This window comes from Podarcis tiliguerta, assembly GCF_965153285.1.
Source record: "Podarcis tiliguerta genome assembly, chromosome: 3".
Lineage (NCBI taxonomy): Eukaryota > Metazoa > Chordata > Lepidosauria > Squamata > Lacertidae > Podarcis > Podarcis tiliguerta.
In genome coordinates, this window is record NC_139536.1 from 764,411 (window position 1) to 781,424 (window position 17,014).

The following is a 17,014-nucleotide window of genomic DNA, read 5'->3' on the forward strand; positions in this document are numbered from 1 at the left end:
GTCTTCCCGAAGGAGAAGGGGACCCCGAGGTCGGTGATCTTATTTGGAAAAACCTCGGCAGTGGCATTGCTAAGAAAGCCAGGAGAACGTGGTGGGTTGCCTTGTGCCTGTCCTCTGAGTGTGGTGTACTGAATTTACAGAGCAAGAGGCTATCAGAGAGGAACTCATTAACTTACAGTCTTTTAAAGGGATTTCATATATTAAAAATACCCATTCTTTTCCTCTGTTGCCCTGAACAGATGACTTGTCTTTAAAAATACCGCTGTCTTTTAAAAAGTGCTTTTCAAGATGAGCCCTGGGCACTTTCAAGGTCAAGGATCACTTTCTTTACATTCCTATTGTGTCTTTTGACTCACAGGTCCCCAAGGCAGCTCACACAGCTGCAGACATGCAGCTACACAGAAGAAGCCCACAGACTATTAGAATCACCCTGTACAACACAGCCTGCTCTGCAGATTGGTCTGCTCTGGCAAGACTTTAACTGTAGAGGTCATCCACATTCCCACCACCGGTGCCTCTGAACTGGTGCAGCACCACTCTGGTTATGGGAATCTGTAGCTACCAAAGCTGTGGCTCTGCTGAAGGCTCTGTGCTTTGGCAGGCAAAGCCCATGGCCTCCTGGAAATGATCACGCCAGATCTCAGGGATTGGGCCCTCCTCCTCTACTGCCATGGCAGAAGGGTTCCTCTGCCTTTCATGCTCCCAACTGATCTTGCTCTCGATTGACTCACAGGCTTGCAGGTCCAGTGGCAAATTTCTGTTAGGTCAGCTTCCAGAAAGGCCGGTAGATTCCGAACTTAAAAATGGAAAGTGTAATGCTGGTGGTCAACAAAAGAGGTTTAAAGACAGTCTCAAGGCAATTTTTTTTTTTTTAAATGTAGTATAACCACCAACAATTGGGAAACACTGGCCTGCGAGTGCTCCAGTTGGAGAACAGCCTTTACCATGGACAAAGGTACCATGGACTTTGAAGACACTCGAACTCAGGACGCAAGGGAGAAATGTGCTAAGAGGAAGGCACGCTTGGCAAATCCACACCGTGATCAACTCCTGCCCGGAAACCAATGTCCCCACTGTGGAAGGACATGTGGATCCAGAACTCGCCTCCACAGTCATGTACGGACTCACTGTTAAGACGGTGTTCATGGAAGACAATCTTACTCGGCTACAAGGGATCGCCAAAGAAGAAGAAGAAGATCTGTAAGTGTCAGCAACACAATGCGCTGTTCTACTTCTCTGGGTTGGAGCGATGGCATCCAGCTCATCAATGTTGTCACGTGTGTGTGACGCCATACAAAGCACCGGCGCTCTGGGTTCATGGGCGCAGTCATGCCACAGATCCAGCCCTCCAGCGCAATGCTGCTGACGAACACAGTGTGCCTTCTCCTCTGGACAGAAAGGTGCTCTGGGCTCGTCAGCAGGGCTGCGCCAAAGGGCTGCATCTCTGGCACGGCACAATGCTGCTGACAAGTCCAGAGTGTCTTTCTGTCCGAAGGGCAGACACACTGTACTCATCTGCAGGGTAGCACTGGAGGGCTGAAACTTGGGCTCTCTGGCATGACCCGGCTGATGAGCCTAGAGTGCCAGTGCTCCGTAAGGTGTGACACACATGTTGTGCACGTGTGACATCATCAGTCAGTCATGCATTGTGGCAACATCTGTCTCACACTGGCAGAAGAAAGTATCTCCGTGTCCTTTTGTCGTTACAACTTGGTTAACACTGTTTATTTGTTCTCATTAATTTGGTCTCATTCCCCTCTGGGGATGGGCTTTCCAGCTGGGTATTGTGGTTCTGGTAACACCTTAGTCTGGTCCCTTTGCCGGGACTGCTAACACCCAGTTTAGCAATTGGGATGGGTATCCAAAGTATGTGAGGGCGCATCTTGAGCATTATGACATCCCTGTTCCATTCACGTCACGAGTCAGGTTCCATCCCCGGATCACAATTTTATTACCTTCTGGAATGAAATAAAATCATTTATTTGGCTTTTTGGGGGGTGAATTTATGAGTTTCAGAAAATGGGGTTTCATTGCCTTATTATGATGCTGGGAGCCTGGTATGGCTTGTCTAATGGACGTGGTTGCAGCGATGTCAAAGGGTGGCTCTCTCTGCTCTGCTCACTGGCTTCCCCTCCTCACAGAATCATAATTTAATTTTGATGACAGATTTCCTAGCAATGTTGACAGCGGTCTTGAACTATTTTTAAGGCAGGCAGGCCAACAATCTGTTGAAATAAATAATAATTTATGCAGCAGGCCACAGAGCTGAGGTGGTTGTGTGTGGTGTTATGAGTGTGCAAGGAGGATAACTGTAGCCCCGTGATGCATTGAGGAGCTGTGCCATAGGAATGCCCGAGAGGAGGAAGGTGCAGGGCCAGTAAGAGGAAAAATAATCAGAATTTAAGCTTAAGGAATAAAAAGGAATAACCGCTTGGGGCACTTTTGGGCATCATCTTGACTGGGCTGGGCAGCTGGTGCCAGAGATGAGCTTATGGGGCAGGGAACAGGGCTGGGGAAGGCAGCCTCCCAGAGGAAAAGGGTGAGGCTCAGGAAGGTGTCTCAAAGATAGCATGGCAGCACTGAAATGTTAGGCGTCAATTCTGACGCCAGGGCACCACCTCCTGGGTCATAGACCACACTGCAGTTCCATTTTAAATTAACGCCCCTGGGATTAACAGGGAAACTAAGGCTAGAGGGGATGTTCTAGTCTCCTAGCCAGTCCTTTTTCCCCTTTCTTGCTGCCCACATGGCACCCAAGTCCCTCACCGGTGTGATGTTTTGGGCCTTGCAGTCAGACACCATTCCTTCTGGGCAGTGAGGTGGCCAGACTGCCCAGCGTCTGGTGACTTAGACGCAGGTGCAAATGGGAGTTCAGGGGTTGGTGTGGTTTATCTCCATTAGAGCTTTCTGGACTGGGCATTGCCAGTGTGCGCCCAGCGGCTGGGCTCATGTCATGCCCGCCTTGCCTTGCTGTTGTCCGAGAGTCAGGGAATGCCCCACATTCCTCACTATCCAGGAGAAGGCGGCAGCTCATGCACACAAGAGTTTTGAATGTGGGCTCTGCAGATCTTTGTCAAGCAGTCGGCGGTGGGCTTGAGAGTCAGTAAGAATAATCTCAGGGATTCAGTTGCTAATATCAGTCCTGTTTGTCGTGATGTCTTTTGAAGAAACCGTGACTTTTGTAGTCCGTTTCCCAACACTCCTTCAGTAGAGAGTAGCATGCATACAAACAAGCGCAGGCCCACACCCGGCCTACCCAGATGCCTAGCAAGTTCAGCTCATTTTCATCTGCTTGAAGTATTTTAGAAGAATCAAGTGGTGAATGCAGTGAGAGTGACGGAGGGAGAGCCTGAAGCTCTGCATTGGAAAGCTCTCGCTTTCCGCAGAATATTTTTTCTCCTGGCTGGTACCTTGGACAGCGAATGGCCTGCCTGGCTGCTTTTCAGGCCTGGGCGGCCTGTGGAAGGTCCTGCCTGGTGAGCCCCAAGTTGGATTACTCAGAGGTGCTCCTCTTTCAGCTGTACCTGCAGAGGATTAAAGGAAGCGGACCCTCTCGAGGCTCAGCCTCCCAGCTGGAAGAGGGGCCTGAGTTGCAAGGGGGATTTGGCCCTTCAGGCACTGAATGCTCTCCTCCCTTTCTGGGGATACCCAGGCCGACAGCAACAGCATTCGGTCTGACCTCAGGACTCAGCCTAGAATCATGGAAAGGACCCTGAGGGTCTCCCGCACTGCAGGAATCTCAACTAAAACACCCAAGACAGATGGCTAGCCAACCTCTGCTTAGAAACCTCCAAGGAAGGAGAGTCCACCACCTCTGAGGGCGTCTGTTCCACTGCTGAGCAGCTCTTACTGTCATAAAGTTCTTCCCGGCATCTACTTGGAATCTCCTTTCGTGTTAACTTGAAGCCATGGGTTCGAGTCTGCTTCATCTGGTGCAGACTGTGCCTTGTGAAGCTATCATCAGATGATGCCCAGCAGATCTCCAGGTCTGCCTCCAGTACAAAGGTGTTTGCATGCCCTGTAGAGACCACAAATGTTTTAGGTTGTTGTTCATCCAGCTACCCGTCGCCTTGGAGCTCTGCTTGTGTGCCTCATGATGGGGTGAGGATGCTGGGCTGGATGGGGCCCTCTTTGGTCTTATCTGGCAGGGCACCCAGAATGCTAAAACCTGGGTCTTAGACGCTGGCTGGCAAGACCTCTTCTGCAGCAGCTGTTCTTGGGTGTCGCACCCCCTGTAAGCCTCTCCCCTTCACAGTACCTTGAACCCAGCCCAGTGAAAGCAGGGGCATCCCCTTCCTTTTCCCACTCAGGGACACCAATGCAGGCAGCCCCTCTCCTGAGGCTGTGCCAGCTTCCCCCTGCCCACCCGCAGTGTATCTGCCAAGCCCAACCCCCATGGCTGTTGAAGAGAGAACTCCTATTCCTCAGTGGCACTTTGAATCGTAGTGTGGTGGTTGCAGCTTATATATTTTTTCTTATTCTTAGCCACTCTGTGTGCTGTCTTTTTAGCAGAAAACATTCCAAGTTCAGGCGTCTCCCCTCTTACGTGCATTTGACTTGCACACAACCGCATATATGCATGGCACTGGCAAATAATAGATTGATTTAAACTGTGGATAGGGCAGAAACTGCCCAAAAGCAGCAGGGAACATCTCTGCCTAAGGAAGTGAAGGCAAGCCCCTTCAGAGGTTGTGCAAATGACCCACTGGGCCTCATCTTTTTCTAAGATGAGGTCCTGCGGTCCCTGGAGTTTGCCTTGTTGGTGCCTCAGAAGTCCTGGGCTGAGAAGTCTGGTCCCCTGGGGAAGGGCAAGAGGACGAGCGTTTGGGGGTCGGAGCCTGATGTTGGGGTGCCCAAGGAGTGTGAGAGATACAAGCTGAGAAAGCCATCTCTCTCAGACATCTTGTTTCCATGCAACTTTCATCTTTTCTAGACAACTCTTTGCTGGGGTCTACTGAAAACTACCCAGCTGCCCCTCCCAGGCCGTGAAAGCTGGCGGGGTGTCCTAGTTTGCAGAACAGTCCTCTGCTTGAAGGTGTATGACAGGGGTCAGCAACCTTTTTCAGCTGTGGGCCGGTCCACTGTCCCTCAGACCTTTTGGGGGCCGGACTATATTTTTTGGGGGAAAATATTAACGAATTCCTATGCCCCACAAATAACCCAGAGATGCATTTTAAATAAAAGGATGCATTCAACTCATGTAAAAACATGCTGATTCCTGGACCATCCGTGGGCTGGATTGAGAAGGCGATTGGGCCGGATCCAGCCCACGGGCCTTATGTTGCCTACCCCTGGCCTATGGGGCCCAAATCCTGGGCAGCAGATCAAGGTGTGTGTAAAGCTGGCATGAGGCTGCATCTCACTGCCCCCAAACCCTATTTTTGCGGCTACAAAGCATGACTCTGGCTACCGTCACTGTAATCTTTGTCGATGTTGCGTAGGCCACCCTGGGAAGATACGGAATGGCAGGATACCACCTTCCTAAATCTATGCTAGGGGAAACACAGGCAGGGCCCCAGAGTGCCTAGAATGGAGCAGGGGGGGTCATTTGCTGTGCTGGGGGGCTGAGCACTGAGGCAGCAGGGGAATAAGACCTTCCTTGTTCTCCCAGCACCATTAAACCCTTAAAGCGCTTCTCACACCTTTTATCATATTGACTTATTTCCCAGTTGAGAGGGAGTCCTCTCTGGGTTTCTTTTTTGGCGGGGGAGAGTTGTGTGGCTTGTGTTGATTTCTAAGTGACAATCAAATCAAATGGCTTCCAGGTGACTTTCTAGGGAGCCAAAGAAGCATTTGAAACATGTTTCGCATCCTTCCTTCTCCCTCTCCACCCCATGTGTGGTGTAATTTGAACCTGTGCTTTTTGCCCAGCGGCACACGCAGACCTGGTGGTCCTTCACAGGACCTCTGACCTTGTCTCAAGAGTGCTAGACTGGGGGGGGGGGTTTGTCTTAAAGAAAAATTAGTAACTAACAGCAATCAGTGAAATAAGATGCGGGTACCGTCTTGCCGCTATACCCAGGTTTAGTGCTTGGAGTTGGCACTACATCCAGGCCTGGCAAGATTACACCTGAAAAGCAGGCTCTCGTTAAAAGACACATTCCCAAACGCAACCCGTATTTGAATTATAGTGGTTACCTGGCACTTTTGTCTTCTGCTTAAATAGTAAACATTGAGCATGGAATCAGAGTTGGAAGGAACCTCAAGGGCAGCGTTAAAAACTCCAGAGATTTATCAGTGAGGCGCCAAATGGCTCCTTAAGGCAGGGTAACGGAATGCCTAGTCGCCATTTGGTTGGCTCTAAAGTTGTATTTTTCAGGACTTTTTGGTTCCTGAAATTCATTCAGATTGTGCAGATAAAATATCACGGTTAGATTTCTACATGATGTGTTGCTTGTGTGTGAAAATGGGCAAGATCCACAGGCAGGCAGGCAGGCAGGCAGGCACCTCCAGGTGGAGACACCAGGCACCTGGGCACCTTCACTTGGTCACAAGAGGCCAATTGGTGGATTTCAAACGCTGCCCAAGGATCCTGCAGGAATCTCAACTGCATATATGCAACTAAATAACACAGAACTCTGTAGAAATTGGGTATTCTTTTGATGTCAGCTGGGTAAGGGCAAGTTGTCAGAAGTAGATCCTGCTTTAGACAGGCGTTTTACCAGCAGTAGCGGCCGGTTCCCATAAAAAAGGCACGTTGCCTTCTTCTCGGGGTGCGAAGGCAGCCTTCCCAGGGCCAGCGACCGAAGGGCGTGGATGTGTGAAGCATGTGGCCTGGTGGATCCCCCTGACCCTTTTGTGAGAGCGGACTTCTCTGCTAGGAGAGACCCCCGGGGGGGCCTGCCTGTGCCCCCGGCCTCCCAGCAAGAGCCACCCTGCCGCTCCCAAGAACGCTCGGAGCACGAGGGCGACAAAAAGCACATGACGGCAGACAGGCTCCGGGGCTTTTTCGCTTTTCCTTTTTGCACAAAACAGAACATTTATTCAAGTGTTCTCCAGCACAAAGTACATCAGCAAAGGAGCCTTTCCTTCCTCGAGTGTCCTGGGCACAAATGGGAAAAAAAAACGCAAAGGATGGGATGGAGGCGGAACGGACAGACTTTCTAACATCTGCGGCACCATGGACCTTTTAATTATTTTTATAAAACAGCTATGTCACGAGCAATACTTACACAGAGATACAACAGCCTGCCCGGCGGGGGTGGAGGGCTGGGCCTCCAACCCCCCCCCCCACTTTCCACCCCTGGCATAGCAGAACCATACTCTGAAATGTACATTATTTATTTGTCAATAAATATAGAAGCAACCCTAAAAAAAAAGAGAGAGGCGGCGGGGGGGAAAGCGGCAGAAAGGATGGCGCATCCCAAAATCATCCTAGCAAAGAAAAGTAAAGTGGGGGGGGGGGGTGTTGCTGGGTGCAGGGGGGGGGGCGGGGAGGCGGTCAGCGGCATGGAATGTCGGGAAGGCGGCAGCGACGGCTGGAGAGCAGGGAACGTGGCCGAGCTCTTCCCAGGATCTTGACAAGATTTATTTCTTCAGCATGAATACATGATTTCCCACAAACAGTAAAAGCGTCTCAGCTACTTCAATGCCTAGGCTAAAACACATGAAATCTTTCCTTAAAGGTTTCAAGTACAAAGTTAAAATGCCTTTTTTCTTTTTTTTAATAATAATATATAAGAGTAAAATAATAGAGCTCTTTTAAAACTCCACTACAAGAAAACAAAAAAAACAGTCATTGTCCAGACAGCAGACTTAAGTTAACAATAGAGATTTGTGATAAAAGAGGGATATTTTTTTAGCACCTTAGTTGCCCCCATATCCTTCTGTGGTCGACAAAGGAATTCAGGCAAGTGGGGGGGGGGGGCAGTCCGGTTGCTCCGCTTTTCAGTCTAGGGCTCTGCAACCTGGCGGGAGGGGGGGGGGCTCTTTATCGCAAGAGGAGACCAGAGTCAAGCCGGTCCCTAAAGCCACCCCCCATCCTCCCCCCCTGTCTTCCTCTCGCCCCCCCGGGGGGAAGCAGGTGGATTCTGTAGCAGACAGCAAAACAGATCCAAGACAAATACAGCGGGACGCCTTGGGGGGGGGGGAGTTGGGGGGCTGAAAAGACAAAACAGACAGGAGGTTTTCCCGAGAGGCCACTTCCAGTTTGGGGAGGGGTCTGGGGGGGTGGGGGGAGTTCCATGAAGCTGGGCTGCTCAGAAAGAGGGTCTGCCAGGCAGACCTAAGGGAGGGGGGCAGCAACTGGGGAATCCAGCTATTAGCTGCTGAATTTGGGAATGGCGGCCAGCCCCCCCCCCCCCACTGAGCCAACAGTCGCTGGAAGGAAGGCTCTGTGGGGAGGGGCCGCTGCCCCCTCCCCACCTTCGATTCTCTGCCAAGATAAGCTTCCCTGGTCAGGGGCTGGGGGCGCTCCGTGGGCTCTCTTTGGCCCGGGTGGGAAGCCCCCCCAAAGGGACAGGTCACGGCCGGGAGGGGGCCCCAGGCGTCCCGCATAGCACCAAAGAAGTTAGACTAAAGTAAGCCCAAAGGCGGCCCCCTCCTTCTCTCTCCCACCCCCTTGTGGCCAGTGGGTGGGGGCCATCAAAGTGCCGCCCGCCCAGGGGGGCTGCAGAGAGGGAGGTGCCTGCCTGCCCACCTGCCAGGGAGGCGGCTGGGAGCGCGTGCTGCCAGACAGCCCCCCCAGTGCCCCCTCCCTTGGCTTCCCCATCGGGTCCTGAGCGAGACCCCAGCACCTTTCACAGTTTGAGGGGAAGGGAGAGGAGGCCCCCGCCTGCCTGCCTGCTCCCCAGTTAGCACCGAGACCAGAGAGCATCCCTGCCAGCTGCAACTGCTTCACCCGCTGGGGGGGGGAGGAGAAGTGGGGCGGGGGCCGGCAGTCTCCTGCAGACCTGGCCCCCCTGCGCCTGAGCGTTGCCTCAGCACCAAGCCGCTGCCTCTGAGAGCACCATGAACGCAGGGAAGACGGCGGGGGGGGGGAGGCAGAGGCGGGGGGCAGCGGGGGACCCCCAACCCGGCTCCCCGTTAGCACCAAGGGCTTCGGGCCCTGCTGGGAGCCCTCCCCACAAGTGGAAGGGAGAAGCAGCCTCCCAGGCCGCGCCCCGAGGGGTGGGGGGCCAAGCTGGCCGCTCTCTGCACCCTCCTGCCCCAAAGGACTAAAGTGCACACAATTGCCAAGGGAGGCAGAGCCCAGGAAGCCCGCCGCCCTCTGCGCAAGGACCCTGGGAGGAGCTGCCCCTCAACCCTGTATTTGTAGGGTGGGGGGCCTTGCAAAGGGTGGGTTGGGGGGCAGCCGGGGGGGGGGACGGGTAGCACAGCCGGAGCCTGTTCAAGCAAAACAGGAGCCCTGCCGTTCACATCAGCCGCGGGTGGAAGGGGGCAGCCACGGCACGGACCCCGAAACGCCCCTGCGTTTACAGAGAAATGGGGAGGGGTGGGTGCCAAAGGGCACCCCCTTTATCTACCTCCCACACCTTATGGACCCCCCCCCCACTGCTGAGCCTGCGAAATGGAGGAAAGAAAGACCTCGGCTGAGTCGGGTGCCCGGTCTGCCTGCTGGGGAGGACACCCAGGGCCCCCCCCTTGTGAGAAAGCACCAGTTTACGTGGGGGCCACTATTTGGGACACTGCGGAGGGTGGGTGGGTGGGGCCCCTGGCCTGAGGGTCGCCTTTTGCGGGGGGTAAGCATTATTGCATGACACCCAGGGCAGAGAGCGGCACCCGCCCTTGCTAGCCCGCCTGCCCTCCCTTTCTGAGAAGCCCCCCGGGGGCCAGCACATGGAGCCCCCCCCTTAAGCTGCCACGGGTGCGCCCTCTCCCTTGATGTAGAAGCACCATTTTGAAAGTCAGTTGTACAGCAGTAACAGTACCTTTTTTTTATATATATAGACATTTCTCTCACGTAACTCTCACATATATATAAACTGTAAACAAGAGGTAAGAGCGGCTGTAGGAGCTGGACTGGTCAAGGTCTCCGGCCTGGTAGGCACCCAAATACTGTGGGGAAGGGGGGCAGGGTGGGAGGGGGCGGGGAGGGAGGGGCGGGCAGCTTCCGGGCCTGCGCCCCCACCCTCCGCCGCAGGAATGGCGCTGGTAGACGCGAGGAGGTCCCCCCCGGCACCTCCCTTTGTGCTCCTCGACTGAGCAGGGGCGAAGCTGTCGCCCCAAGGCCCGCTCAGCTCTGGGCTCTCCTCCTCCGTTGCGGAGGCTGGCAGGGGGGGCACACGCCCGTGGGCGCCCGGACCGCCGGGCTCCGTGCCCGGGGCTCAGCCGAGGAGAGGTGGAAACCCAACGGACGAGGCAAAGCCGTCCAGAAAGAGCAGGAAATTGAAGGATCACCAACAGAAAAGGGGGGCCGGTCGGTTGGTCTGGGGCGGTTTGACCCGGGGAGAGGATGGGCGGGTGGTAGACCCTCCCGTGGGTGGGGGGGCCCGTCCTCTCCCTCCCTCCCTCTTGCCCACCAGCCACCTCCTCCTCCTCCTCTCTGGTGCCCCTTCTCTTCTGTTCGGGGGGGGGGGTTGTGTTTGAGACGCCTCCTCCTCCTCCTCCTCTGCTTTGCCAGTTCCGAGGGCGGGTGTCTCTTTAGACGCAGGCAAAGTACTCCTTCAGGGGGGCAAAGAGGTGGCGGATCACTGGCACACTCCAGGAGCGACCCAGGAGTCTCTGCCTCGCCAGGCGGCTCATGTTCGAGACGTCGGTGTAGTGGACCGGGAAGCCAAAGACCCTGCGGGGACAGAAAGGGTGAAGGCAGTCAGCACCCAGCACCCAGCAGGCCCCGGAGGCATAGCTGCCAACTTTTCTCTTTTCTCACGAGGAACCCTATTTGGAACAAGGGGATTTCCCTTTAAAAAAGGGAAACACTGACAGCTATGCCCATGTGCAGGGAGCCAGGACTCCAGCCAGCCAGCCAGCCCCCCATTCCTGCTCCACAGCACAGAATAGTCAAGTGGTGTAGTGATCAGGTGGGATTGCTATGAGGAATTATAACAAATATAGAGTAAGCCATCTGTGTCAGCAATGAAAGCATTGCGTTGACTGGGTTTAAACTATTTTGATATGATTCTTGGTCAATCCACACCTCTGCATCCCTGTTCCATTTCTCTCTCTTGACCAGTCACGTACACACTTAGACTTACACACACTGAGACAGGCAGGCGTCCTGGGTCATCAAAGACAGGGGGCAATTTCTTTGATGTAGCTTTTCTGATATGTTAATCTTAGGATGTTAATCTTAGGGCCAGGAAACAGGTTTCACATAAAGGTGATAATGATCGCTGTCCTCCTGGTCATCTTCCTTATCATGTATATTGCTTGTTTATCACCTCCCGGGGTTGCCAAATGCACTCCTTTGTAGTACTGTTTTGTTTACCCCAGAAATATGTGTGCTTAATTAGTTTTGGTAGTTTAACTATGTCCCCAAGTGAGGTTTGTTGAAATGCTCAGAAGAAATCTGATTGGTTCTTACGAACACTCTGTAAAAAGTTCTTTTGTGAATAAAACGACCTGGGCCAAGGGGTGGACAGAGATTATTATATGCACCCTTCCCAAAGTCTTGCTGCTTCAAGCCTCTGTGTGTATTCTTATTAATCAGAGTTCAATCCTTCCTTTGCTTTGGGAATGCCTCAAGTGGGAAGGGAGCCCCCAGCACCCCCCAGCCCCCCCCCTCGCCAGGAAGGCAGGCACCCACCTCTCCATCTCGGTGCACCACAGAATGTCTTCCTTTTCGTTCATGAAGACGGGGAAATGCTGGTCTTTGCCTTGCTTGATGGAGTTGGAGCGAGTGGTGATGGTTCGCACTTTGCTGAACTGGGCGGGAGCACAGAGGGCGGAGGCAAGGTCAGCCGGGGAGGGTGGCTGCAGGATGTCCATCCTGCCCCCGTCCCAGCCCATGAAGCGGGCGCCTCGCCCCCCCAGCCCCCGCTTTGCCTGACCCCCCTGCCCTTCCTCAGCAGGGGACTCCTGTGGCCCCCAACTCTGACCAGCAACTGCAGGGGCACTGGCAGCTTCAGCAGAAGAGGGTACCCTTGGCTTGTTCTCATAAGGATAGAAGGAGAAGCTGCTGGATCAGGCCCGTGGCCCTTCAAAGGCTCACAGGGGCCAAGCAGCTGCTCCAGAGGGAATCGAACACAAGGGCAACTCTGCCCTCGAACTGGGATTCAGGGGCCACATGGCTGCCTTGGACTGTGGAGACAGAGCAGGAGTCTCTCCCAGCCCTCTCCTCCTCCAGGAACTGGTCTGGTTCTCTTTGAAAGCCAGTAAATTTCCAAGCACAATTCAAAGTGCTGGTGCTGACCTTTAAAGCTCTAAACAGCCTCGTCTCAGTATACCTGAAGGAGCATCTCCACCCCGATCGTTCTGCCCGGACACTGAGGTCCAGCTCCGAGGGCCTTCTGGCGGTTCCCTCCCTGCGAGAAGCCCAGTTACAGGGAACCAGGCAGAGGGCCTTCTCCGTGGTGGCACCCACCCTGTGGAACGCCCTCCCACCAGATTTCAAAGATATAAACAACTACCTGACATTTAAAAGACATCTGAACGCAGCCCTGTTCAGGGAAGTTTTTAATGTGTGATATTTTAATGTATTTTTAATCCTTGTTGGAAGCCGCCCAGAGTGGCTGGGGAAACCCAGCCAGATGGGCAGGGTACAAATAATAAATTATTATATTATTATTGTACCCAGGTGGGTGGCCTTCCCTGCCTGTGAGGTCCGACCACTTGGTGACTCCTCCTTCTTTCCTTCCTCAACTAGAGGCCCTTTCCCCTACTGGCCCCAATTCCCCGCACTCACCTTGGCTATCCTGCCGTGCTCCAGACACTCCTGCAGTTCCAACTTATCATTCACAGTTGAAGCCAACGGCCTGCAGGGGAAACAGACAACTGATCAGCCCAGAACAGGGATCCCGGGAGCCTCAACGCCCCTCCCCGCAAGACTCCCACCTCCTGGGCCCCCCCAAGCCCCCTCCTCACAGATGCATGCCAGAGGAGCTGGCAAGCGGGCTCAAGCTTTAATCTATTATTATTATTTGTCGCAAGGCAGGCAGGGTTCTGTCAGGACCTCACCGCTTCCTTGGCACGGGCGGGTTTCTGGGTGTTGGCGCCAGACCTCTGACCAACCTGTTCATGCCGGGCAGGTTCCCCCAGAAGTAGCGGGCTCTGTGCGCTGCCGAGACCTCTTTGGCATCGATCATCACCGGGTTGGACTGCAGCCGAGAGAGAAGGGGGGAGGAGGAAGGCGTCACGGGGCGGGCAGGGGGACGGGCTGCCCTCCACCCCAGGCAGAGCTGCGTTTTGGGGCTCAGGCCCTCCAGACCTTTCCAGCGAGTGCCTGCCCCCGCTCAGTGGCGCAGCGCCCGCCTTGCCCGCAGAACGGGCATCTCCAGGGCAGGCCTGAAGCTCTGGAAAGCCACTGATGCCAGTCAGTGCAGTAGAAGGCAGCTTCTGATGCCCCTGTGCCAGCCCTGTCCTGCCCACTGGAGGGCCTCACTGAGCGGAAGGTGCCCTGAGGTTTAATCTAGAACCCAATGAGATTCCTGCCTCGCAGGGGGTTGTGCTAGACGACCCTTTTCCTCTCTGTGGATTCCCCTAGATTACATCCTAGATTACCTCCCCTTCAGCAAATCTCTAGTTTGCTGGCTGGCAAGAACGTATTTCTTACTGCACAGGTTGCAAAATTTGCCTTGGCTGCAAGTAAGTTGAGAGCTGGGCACCAAGACAAGGATCATAAGGGGGAGCGAGAGAAATGGAGTGCTTAACTTATGCAGGTGTATTTTTCGCATTTTTGTATGTTTGCTTTGCTGCTGTTGCTGCTGTTGTTCAGTTTTAAATCAATTGTTTGTATTCTGTGCATTGTGACCTTATTGCTTTCAGCAATAAAGATTTCATTCATTCATTCAATGCCCTGATCATGGGTAGGCAAACTAAGGCCCAGAGGCCGGATTCGGCCCAATCGCCTTCTCAATCCGGCCCACGGACGGTCCAGGAATCAGCGTGTTTTTACATGAGTAGAATGTGTCCTTTTATTTAAAATGCATCCTTGGGTTATTTGTGGGGCATAGGAATTTGTTCATTTTTTTCTTTTTCCAAATACAGTCCGGCCCCCGGCTGGAAAAGGTTTGCTGACCCCTGGCCCTGTCTGACAACCTCACCCTGATTCAATGCTGGAACAGATCATTCAGCTTCTCAGACGGAAACTCTTAAACCGCCTCATTTCTGACCTGGCTGTTGTGTTCACCCCTGGGGGGCTAACATTCTGGCTGCCAGATGTTGCCCCCTCCCTCAGAAGCTGCCCCCTTCCCAAAACCCCGACAGCCAGCAGGAACAATAGACAGGGATGACAGGAGGTCAACACTGAGACTCCAATTTCCCTGCAAGGAGCAGCAGGTGGCCTACATGGCTCTGCCCCACAACCCTGCCAGGTAGGGTAGGCAGAGAGCCACCTGCTGAGCGTTTCCTGGAAGAGTGGGGGATTTGAACCTGGTGCTCTGCCACTGTAACCGCTAGGCAGGGCTGCTTTTCAAGCAGCGGCAGGATGAGCCCTGGAAAGACTCAGGTGCCCCCTGGTGGCAGGAGGAACTCCCTGCGCCTGGAATACAGCAGAGGCGCAGGCAGGTATTGCCTTTGGTCCTGTTCTGGCTGCTTTGGCTCAGATCCGGCACGTTCCCCCAGGCTGCTCCTCCCCCCTCTCCCGCCCAGGGACATTCAGGGACATTCGGGGGGGCGGGCAAGGAGGAAAGAGCGCTGCCTGCCCACCCGCCCGCTGCCCACCCTCTCACCTCCAGGAAGCGAGAGATGTCTCTCTTGTCGCTGACGCCCATCGCCACCACGTTCTCAAAGAGCCAGAAAAAGGGCCGCTCGTCTCCCTCCTTGGGCCGGGCCTCGTGCAGCAGCCGGTAGAACTCAAAGAAGAGTCGGCCCGTGCCCTCTGGGGTGGGAGGGGAGGAAGACCGTAATGAACGGGGGCGCAAACCCAAGACCAGCCCACAAGACACAAAAGCTCCCTTGGCAAGCCCTTCTGGCACCCCTTCTGTGGGATTAAGGGCGCGGGGGAATCCCCTTCTCCAGCCCCCTAGGCAAGGGAAGGGAAGGTAAAGGACCCCTGGGCGGTTAGGTCCAGTCAAAGGCGACTATGGGGTTGCGGCTCTCATCTCGCTTTCAGGCCGAGGGAGCCGGCGTTTGTCCACAGACAGTATTCTGGGTCATGTGGACAGCAGGACTAAACAGTTTCTGGTGCAACAGGACACTGTGACGCAAGCCAGAATGCACAGAAACGCCATTTACCTTCCTGCCGCAGCGGTATCTATTTACCGTATTTTTTGCTCTATAAGACTCACTTTTTCCCTCCTAAAAAGGGGGAATGTGTGTGCGTCCTATGGGGCGAATGCAGGCTGCGCAGCTATCCCAGAAGCCAGAACAGCAAGAGGGATCACTGCTTTCACTGTGCAGTGATCCCTCTTGTTCTGGCTTCTGAGATTCAGAATATTTTTCTTCTTGTTTTCCTCCTCCAAAAACTAGGTGCATCTTATGGTCTGGTGCGTCTTACAGAGCGAAAAATACAGTATCTACTTGCACTGGTGTGCTTTCGAACTGCTAGGTTGGCAGGAGCAGGGACTGAGCAACGGGAGCTCACCCCGTCATGGGGATTCGAACCACCAACCTTCCGATCGGCAAGCTCAAGAGGCTCAGTGGTTTAGGCCACAGCGCCACCGTCACTAGACAAAGGAAGACCCTAACCCTGGGGTCACAGCTATCAGTGACACAGGTGATTTAAACGGCTTTGAGGTCGTTGGGAATGTTTAGCCTGGAGAAGAGGGAACTGTGAGGAGCTGGGAGAGCCATCTTCCAATGTGTCAAGGGCCATCAAATGGAAGGGTGGACTAGCTTGTTTTCTCCTGCTCTGGAGGGGAGGACTCGAACTCATGGAGTCCTCCCCTCCAGAGCAAGAAAGAAGTTTTTAACTAAACATCAGGAAGAACTTTCTGACAGCAAGAGCTGTTCAATAGTGGATCGGTCTCCCTTGGGAGGTTGTGAATTCTCCTTCCTTGGAGGTTTCTATGCAGAGGTTGGAGGGCCATCTGTCATGGATGCCCTAGCCAAGATTCCTGCATTGCAGGGCATTGGACTAGATCAGGCCTTCCTCAACTTGGGTCTCCAGCTGTTTTTGGACCACAACTCCCATCATCCCTAGCGAGTGGGACCAACAGAATAGAATAGAATTTATTATTTATACTCCGCCCATCTGGCTGGGTTTCCCCAGCCACTCTGGGCGGCTTCCAACACAGTATTAAAATACAATTGTCTGTTAAACATTAAAAGCTTCTCTAAACAGGGCTGCCTTCAGATGTCTTCCAAAAGTCTGGTAGCCTCATGTTACATTTGCTTCAGGTTGCGCATTTTCAGGTTGCGTCCCACAGCGACCCGGAAGTAACGGAAAGGGTTACTTCCGGGTTTCGCCGCTCGCGCATGCACAGAAGTGCCAAATCGCGACCCACGCATGCACAGACGCAGGTTGCGTTCTTCTCAGGTTGCGAACGGGCCTCCGGAACGGATCCTATTTGTAACCAGAGGTACCACTGTAAAACCTCAAACATTAAAAACTTCCCTAAACAGGGCTGCCTTCAGGTAACTTCCAAAAGTCAGATAGTTGTTTATTTCTTGACATCTGACGGGAGGGCGTTCCACAGGGCGGGCGCCACCACTGAGAAGGCCCTCTGCCTGGTTCCCTGTAACTTGGCTTCTCGCAATGAGGGAACTGCCAGAAGGCCCTTGGAGCTGGATCTCAGTGTCCAGGCTGAACGATGGGGGTGGAGACGCTCCTTCAGGTATACTGAGGCCATTTAGGGCTTTCAAGGTCAGCACCAACACTTTGAATTGTGCTTGGAAATGTACTGGGAGCCAATGTAGGTCTTTCAATGATGAGGGGGAAGGGAAGTGTAGTCCAAAAACAGCTGGAGACCCGAGTTTCAGAAAGCCTGGACCTGATGACCCAACCCGACGATTCTTTGACTGCGTGAGCCCCGGC

The 17,014-nt window shown here is 54.0% G+C and overlaps 2 protein-coding genes across 8 annotated transcripts in view; one reads left to right on the plus strand and one right to left on the minus strand.

Moving 5' to 3' along the window:
• The window catches only part of OST4 (oligosaccharyltransferase complex subunit 4, non-catalytic), a 247,664-nt gene that overhangs the window by 114,652 nt on the left and 115,998 nt on the right, over positions 1-17,014 (plus strand). The window lies entirely within an intron of this gene.
• DNMT3A (DNA methyltransferase 3 alpha) overlaps positions 9,512-17,014 on the minus strand; it is an 84,475-nt gene continuing 76,972 nt past the window's right edge. For 5 of the 7 annotated variants that reach the window (XM_083432553.1, XM_083432557.1, XM_083432558.1 and 2 more), the window contains 5 exons: positions 14,769-14,917; positions 13,111-13,196; positions 12,785-12,854; positions 11,687-11,805; positions 9,512-10,723 (listed from right to left, as the gene is read on the minus strand). In XM_083432553.1, the coding sequence (XP_083288679.1) occupies positions 10,582-10,723; positions 11,687-11,805; positions 12,785-12,854; positions 13,111-13,196; positions 14,769-14,917 (566 nt within the window). In that variant the 3' untranslated portion in view covers positions 9,512-10,581. Of the gene's footprint in view, positions 10,724-11,686; positions 11,806-12,784; positions 12,855-13,056; positions 13,197-14,768; positions 14,918-17,014 lie in introns of all 7 variants that reach the window. The other 2 variants (XM_083432555.1, XM_083432554.1) reach the window with 1 other exon arrangement.